This window comes from Sinocyclocheilus grahami, unplaced genomic scaffold (genome assembly GCF_001515645.1).
Source record: "Sinocyclocheilus grahami isolate Dianchi unplaced genomic scaffold, SAMN03320097.WGS_v1.1 scaffold168.1, whole genome shotgun sequence".
Classification (NCBI taxonomy): Eukaryota; Metazoa; Chordata; class Actinopteri; order Cypriniformes; family Cyprinidae; genus Sinocyclocheilus; species Sinocyclocheilus grahami.
In genome coordinates this window covers 1,194,319-1,202,232 of record NW_015505347.1, presented here as the reverse complement: position 1 = coordinate 1,202,232, position 7,914 = coordinate 1,194,319, and the positions used below count along the sequence as shown (strand labels likewise).

Here is a 7,914-nt window from a genome sequence, read left to right as displayed (position 1 = left end):
ACTTGTTGGGTCTTTCCCAAAAAGACTCATGGCTGTATTCGATCAAAAGGGTGCTTCTACTAAATACTGAGCAAAGGGTCTGAATACTTAGGACCATGTGATATTTCAGTTTTTCTTTTTTAATAAATCTGCAAAAATGTCAACAATTCTGTGTTTTTCTGTCAATATGGGGTGCTGTGTGTACATTAATGAGGAAAAAAATTTACTTAAATGATTTTAGCAAATGGCTGCAATTTAACAAAGAGTTAAAAATGTAAGGGGGTCTGAATACTTTCCGTACCCACTGTATATCAAAGTTTGGAGTCGGTACGATTTTGGAGCAAGTACTAAGTATACTGTTTTCAGCAAGAACACATTAAACTGATCAAAAGTATCAGTAAAGACATTCATAATGTTACAGAAGATTTCTATTTCAAATAAATGCTGTTCTTTTGAACATTTTCGATTCATCAAAGAATCCTTAAAAAAAGTGTATCACAGTTTTCATGAAAAAAGTGAAGCAGGAAAACTGTTTTCAACATTGATAATAATCTGAAACGTTTCTTGAGCAGCAAGTCAGCATATTAGAATGATTTCATGTGACACTGAAGAGTTGTTTTATATTGTAATAATATTTCACAGTTTTACTGTTTTATTGTATTTAAATAAATTCAGTCTTGGTGAGCAGAAGAGACTTCTTTTAGAAAAAAATCTAACCCCAAAAAACCAACCACAAACTTCTGAACAGTAGTGTGTATGCATATATATATATATATATATATAAAATGTGTTTTCAAGCCACTAAAAACTCATATTCTGGAAGGGATGCAGTATTGAAATTGCATCACATCATGAACAAGATGAGTATTTTTGCATGAATGAAATTTCTGATAAAGTTTTCCACAAATCCTTTTTTAAATTACATCCCTGAATGTGGGCAAAGACAAATTACACAAAACAGAGAAAAGCTCACAACGACATTAACTGCTTCTCTGGATCATCTTCACTCTCATTGGTAGTTGCCATTGAAGCTCATTTGCATGATGTTAAAGACATGGCCACATTGCAACAACTTTCATGCTGGGAACCGGTGTGAACGCCACTTAAAGCTGCAGTTCATATGCTGTTAAAAGCCACCGTCCTCTTCCGGACCCCTGCGGGACAGAACCACTTGCCTGCGGTGACCTCTGAGGTGCGTCCCAGAACCCTCAAGAAGCCCTTGCCCGCTCAGTCCGGGTGCGGAGGTGTAGCAGGGTCCCGCTCGGCCCAGAAGCCCCCGGACGAGATCCCTGTGCAGTCCGCCGTCTGTGGAAATAGGGCTCAACTCGTCTAGAGTTTCCAGCCCGGTTCCAGAACCGAAACTGAAGGGTGTCTCGTGGTCCAGACGCGGGTTACTGGAGCTGCTGGGGGATTGTGGGTCAGCGCTGAAGTATAAAGTGGAGCTGGATTCAGTGGGGCAATAATAGGGCTCAGGACTGTCCCCAAAAACAGACTTTCCCTCCGGTGAGCTCCGCTTGCACTCGGATGCGGGTGACTCTAACGGGCTCTCCATTTCGAGGCTGTCGTCCGCGTCGTCTTCCTCTTTGGCTTCACTCACGCTCTCAAACTCCTCCCTGCAGTCGGACAGTGGCGCCATCGTATCATCCCGGCTTTCCGAAGTGGACACGCACCCTTCCTCCATGATCTCTCCCTTGCGATCCACCACCAGTATCCCGGACACACCACCCGCCCCATACGCCCCGTTGATCTTAGCCGGGTCACCGGTTTTCAGAGCGAGGCGGATGAGCAGCCAGTGATGGTGGCGACACTCTCCGTCCGGCTTCACACCGCAGCTCCCGGGATGCTCCAGAAGAGAGCCGGGGATCCCAGAGAGGGAGAAGGAAGGATGAGAAGATGGGAAGAGGACTGGAAGAGGGGCCGGAGGAAGACTTTTGTTCCCCAGAGAGTAGGACGAATCTCCCTGCTGAAGACACTCTCGACCCATGTGTGCACGCTGACGCAAACCCAGAGAGATTTCAGTGGACTTGGGATGCAGGAAACGATAGAACAACATCAGAGACGTCAAACCTGAGAGAGATAGAGAGCAATTCATTTAATTTAGCTGAAAGAGATCAAACGCAAATGTTACTAGATGAGGGCAGTTATCAATCTATAGCAACTACATTCATATTTGAACTGCACTTGATCAGAAATTAATCACTTTGGTTAGAATTTTTTAAAGATTTGTTTGTGTAATTTATTTATTTTGTATTTTTAGCAATATAAATTTAACTTAATTATATATATATATTATACCAAAAAATACATTTAGTGAAAGGGCAATCATTTTTAGAAAATATTTATTTTTATTTAAACTCTACCATTAAAAAGTTTTTTTAAAAACACAAAGACACATTAATTTGATCAAAAGTGACAGTAAAGATATTTATATTGCTACAAATGACTATTCTATGACTATTCTATGACTTCTATTTCAAATAAATGCAGTTCTTTGAACTTTCTATTTGAACTTTATAAAAAGTATTACGGTTTCCACAAAAATATAAAGCAGCAAAACATTCATAATAACAAGAAATGTTTTTGAGCAGGAAATCAGCATGTTAGAATGATTTCTGAAGGATCATACCAATTTATTAATATTAAATAGCATTTTTAACTTTTGTGTCATAGCAGTTATTTTACACACATAAAGATTTACCAAGTTAAATACATCCCATGTTTTCTATTAAATAAAAGTCTTTCCCCAAACATATTTAATTTCAGTGCAAATTAACAATGAAAAATAGCAAATGAAAATGGTCATAACAATACACTCTTTTTTATGGGTGTCTTAATTTGACACCTTTCTAATGTTGATCTGTCTTTCTATCATGCACTCACACACAAACTCTCACCGAGCAGAAAGCTGCACAGCACAGCAGTAGGGACGGTCAGGCTATCCCATGATGCATCAGTCAGGATGTCAGATGCAGCCAATAGCAGTGTAGCATTTTCCAGCAGCATCACCTACACAGCACAGAAACAACACAGCTTTCACTCTATTGCTTAAAGTAATAACTCCACCAAATTTTGCATGAACTATTCCTTTAAATCCATATTCTAATATACATTGTGCATATTCATATTCTTTAAAAAAACAAAGTTATATTGGCTATATAAGAGTATGACAAAGTGTTTTTAATGGTGTAAACAGACCAGAAAAACCGTAAATGACACTGACCAAAATATTGTAAGCACAGATATTCTACAAATACTACAAATATATCTCATGCTCTCATTAGGACTGGAGATTGTGTGTGTGTTTGTACCGTGTAGAATCCCGCCATCCGGAAGCGGGACGGGCCATCCTTCACATTGAGAAACAGAAACACATGCACGCCTCCCAGAATGAAGTTAAATACGCGCCATGACCACTGACCCACATATATGTCAGTCTGCTGCGAGACCAACCACAGCGCAGCCATCAACCAATGAGACGCTGGGAGAAAATGAGACGCACAAAGATTAAGAGACGTATTATACAAACTGAGAGATGATGTCATAATATTAATGTGTGTGTCAACTAACATTATGCTATAGAAGCTGTTCACAGGCTATACATTTTGGGGAGATTGCACTTAACTGTCAATAAAATAATCGCACAATGCAAAAAATACTTGTACAAAAAAGATTTTTTAATTTAATAATTTGGTGCAATTTTCTTTATTTTGATTATAGCTTGAAATAATATTCAATAAATATGAATATGAAATATTATAAAAATTTAAAAAATATATATTTTAATATATTTTAAAATGTAATTTATTCATGTGATGGCAATGCTTGGTGCTCAATAAAAATGTCTTATTATTATCAATGCTGAAAACAGATGTGCTGCTTCATATTTTAGTGAAAAACTGTTCCTATTTGTTACTGTAGGCATTGCGTTAGCAGCGCAAAAGGTCGTGGGTTCAATTCCCAGGGAACACATAATGGTAAAAAATGTATAGCCTGAATGCACTGTAAGTCGCTTAAGCGTCTGCTAAATGCATAAATTATTAATTAATTATTAAAAACCGTGATACTTTTTTTTTTAGATTCTTTGATGAATAGAAAGTTCAAAAGAAGGGCATTTATTTGAAATAGAAATCATTTGTAAGATTATAAATGTCTTTATGGTATTTTTTGTTAAAATGAATGCACCCTTGCTTAATTGAAGTATTATTATTTATTTTTTTTAAATTACAAACAGTGCAAAAACAATAACGCAAAAAATAGTCCTAAACACAGAGTCAATTTGATTTGTGCAAAATATTTATGTATTTTTTTCAGTATGTTTTTCAATATTATTTTGGGGATTTTTAAATTTTTTGGTGCAATTGTTTTCTTTTGATTGTAACATGAAATCATACATAACTATTCAAAAATTTTGATAAAAATTAATGTGTCACTGCTGAATAAAAGTATTAATTTCTTAAAAAAAAAATCTTACTGACTCTTAAGTGAAAATTAGTCATTTCTTCATGAGATTCACATGTTATTGCCAATTTACAAACAAAAGCTGGGCATGCACATCTATAGAGCTGATGTGGCTCGGACTCACCCAGGACCCCGATGACCCAGCAGCCGAAGGTGCGGGTGAACAGGGCGAGGCTGGTGAAGCGGGCGGCTAACATGCCCATCCTCCACAGCAGCTGACACAGGAGAGCCGCCGGCGGCATCTGCAAATGCCCAGGACGGATCAAACAACAGGCTCGGCTGTAGAGCACCAGCGCCCAGGACAGCGACAGCAAACACACGGCGTCACACAGAGCAACTGCAAAAACACACACATGGAGAGTGCAACGTTTTTATCTGCAGTATAAATGTTGCCTTTAGCATCACCAAACAGAATTACATAAACAATGACTGTTTTCGAACAGCTTTCTATCTCAAGACTGACCTGGAGATGAGAGGCCATAGTCAGTAACGGTGAGAGCGTACGTCTGCAGGAGCGTCTGTGGTAGAGTCATCAGCAAAACCTCCAGCAGACGCAGAGCAGACACGTCTGCATGCTGCATCACCTCCTGCGCATGCGACTGCGACGAGCCCTGAGCCATCCATTCACACACACTGCAATCCCAAAACCTGACACACAACACACACACATTACAATGAAACTCACGAGACAGTTTGTGAGGGAACTGCAGGGGATTCATGAGCTGATGAAAATTAAAAGTATAGTTGACCCAAAAATTTAAATCAGCTGAATATTTACTCACCCTCAGGCCATCCAAGATGTAGATTAGTTTGTTTCTCCACAGGAACAGATTTGGAGAAATTTTGCATTAGCAGTGAATGGGTGCCGTCAGAATGAGAGTCCAAACAGCTGATAAAAACATCACAATAATCCACACCACTTCAGTCTATCAGTTAATGTCTTGTGAAGTGAAACGCTGCATGTTTTTAAGAAACAAATCCATCACTAAGATGTTTTTTAACTTTAAACTGTCGCTTCTGGCCAAAAGTCCTTAATCCATAATAACGCTTCCTCCAGTAAAAAGTTCCACTAATATATTTGTCTAGAGCTGTTTTGGACTGTTTTCACTTGTAAACGGTGCTTGATCTGTGCATATTTCTCTCCTGATTCTGACAAGATGACCTTTTAACTGGAGAAAGCATTATTATGGATTAAAGACGAAAGCGAAAGTTTAAAAACATCTTAATATAATTTTTTTTTCTTTCAAACACACAGCTTTGTGGATTATTGTGATGTTTTTATCAGCTGTTTGGACTCACATTCTGACGGCACCCATTCACTGCAGAGGATCCATTGCTGAGACAGTGATGCAATGCTACATTTCTCTAAATCTGATGAAGAAACAAACTCCTCTACATCTTGAATGGCCTGAGGTGAGTGCATTTTCAGCAGATTTGATCTATTTACTTGCATGTCATGTGACCATTAACCAACATCAGGCGAGAACATGCAAATGTGTCATTAAATTATTGGGATGATAACTTCAGTTCTCAGGGGATAAATATTTCACATCTAAAGGACTTGACTGACAAAAAAGTTTGTAAACCTCTGAAGTAAATAAACAGAATTGAAATTTCTGAAGGAATTATTTCTTTAAACAGATGCACACACACACACACACCTTTTGAAGATGCCCAGGTGAAGTGTGTGTACGATGAAATTGCGGCATGTCCGTTTGTCTCCGTCGGCCCTGTACCACCTGAAACTCAACACCTGCACCAGTGACCCCGGCAACAAGAGGGCAAAGGTCAGTCCGGCCAAACACAGCTCCTCCTTCCACAGATAGAAGCCCACACAGCAGACCACTGATGAACAATAGAGAACATGTGTTCCATCATACATCTCCATCTGTGCACTTCAATATGCTTTGTGCTGTATGAGATTATCTCTACAATATTCAACATAACAAAAGAGCAGTGAAATGGGATGAGATTATATCACAGTAAATCCAGGTTAAAATCTGATATGATCAAAACAATTCTGTAATCTTTCATTTCTGACAGAAACGCTTTTCATGGTGTTTTCGTGGATCCCTAAATCTCTAAAGCTGCTTTGGAACAATATTTATTTTGAAAAGCGCATTTCAAAATAAATTTATTTAAATAGTTTCTGTTCAGTTTTATACATCTACAGCTATGCAACAATACTCTAATAGCGGATTTAAATAGTAAATATTTTCCAGATGAAAAATACTGCTACTACTATTTCCACTACTACTACTAATAATAAAATAAAAAAATAACATTTATATAAAATATTATATTTAAAAACATGAATAATATTTTGGCTTTAGTAAAATAAATTAGCCATGTTTATATATATATATATATATATATATATATATATATATACTGTATATATATATATATATACATATATATAATTTTATAATTCGACAAATTAAATATAAATATATAAATGTATAAATTAAAATGATAATATAAATTATATTTTATACAAAAAAATTTAATAAAATTTTTATTCTTCCTTCATATATACATAAAATCACGTGTCACGGTATTTACATGATGCTCCAAGGTACTCCCAAAAATACCCTGGTACTACCAAAAAATCCATTATAGTACCATTATAGTCATTTTTTAAGTATTATTTGACAAGCCACAGCTGCATCACGTAAACCAGAGGTCATCAACGGGATCATTTAAAATGCAATCACACAAAAAGTCTATCGAAATGTACCATGGTTTTACCATGTTTTTGAACAGGTAACGTTACCATGATTACACCATGATATTTTACACCGTTGTGATATCATGTTTTGGACGTATTATGGATCTACAATAGTAGTACTATGGTTGGTGTACCGTGTGAATATCGTGGTACAAACTCGGTAACGGTCGTTATGTTGTGATAAATGGGGTGCATCAGATGCACCTGTGATGCGGTAGAAGGTCACTCACGCGCCGCTCTCTCCGCCAGCAGCACGAGCGCGGACGCAGCGAGCAGCAGCACGCGCCAGCAGCTCGAACACGCGCCGCATCCTCTCCGCTCCGTTACCGGCATCTCACCGACCGGGGCTCGGCGCTCCGCGAGACATCTTTGTGTTTGTTGTTGTTGTCAGCGGCGGATCCAGTTTCTCCGTCGTCCTGTCAAAATATCTGACGTCATGCTGCTGGATTTTTAAAGAGACAGTACCGCGCATCCGACAATAAAAATTGTATGTTTTTATATAAATGTATGAATTTGTTTTATTGTATTTCTGAAATTATGTTACATTATGAGTAGGCTTACCTATAGCTGTGTGTGTGTGTGTGTGTGTTACTGTGACCCGGATGTTTGCACACAGATGCTGCGCTGTAGGACAACAGTAGAAATGTGATATCAGCTGGACGCCTCTCTAACACACACACACACACACACACACACACACACACACACACACACACACACACACACACACACATATTGTATCAAAA

The 7,914-nt window shown here is 38.0% G+C and overlaps 1 protein-coding gene across 1 annotated transcript; it reads right to left on the bottom strand.

Moving 5' to 3' along the window:
* Window positions 1-772: 772 nt before the first annotated feature.
* Window positions 773-7,638, bottom strand: xkr5a (XK related 5a). The gene is made up of 7 exons (XM_016282925.1): window positions 7,399-7,638; window positions 6,099-6,282; window positions 4,901-5,085; window positions 4,562-4,774; window positions 3,288-3,457; window positions 2,874-2,985; window positions 773-2,046 (listed from the first exon to the last, which is right to left on the bottom strand). Exons 1-7 carry the CDS (start codon window positions 7,499-7,501, stop codon window positions 1,106-1,108), a joined length of 1,908 nt encoding a protein of 635 aa, XP_016138411.1. The 5' UTR covers window positions 7,502-7,638; the 3' UTR covers window positions 773-1,105.
* Window positions 7,639-7,914: the final 276 nt, after the last annotated feature.

Coding starts and splice junctions, on each gene's coding strand:
- xkr5a (XM_016282925.1), bottom strand. CDS start 7,501: ATGCCGGTAACGGAGCGGAGAGGATGCGGCGCGTGTTCGAGCTGCTGG. Junction 5,086..6,098: donor CACCTGGGCATCTTCAAAAG/GTGTGTGTGTGT, acceptor GTTGTGTGTCAG/GTTTTGGGATTGCAGTGTGT. Junction 4,775..4,900: donor CTATGGCCTCTCATCTCCAG/GTCAGTCTTGAG, acceptor GTGTTTTTGCAG/TTGCTCTGTGTGACGCCGTG.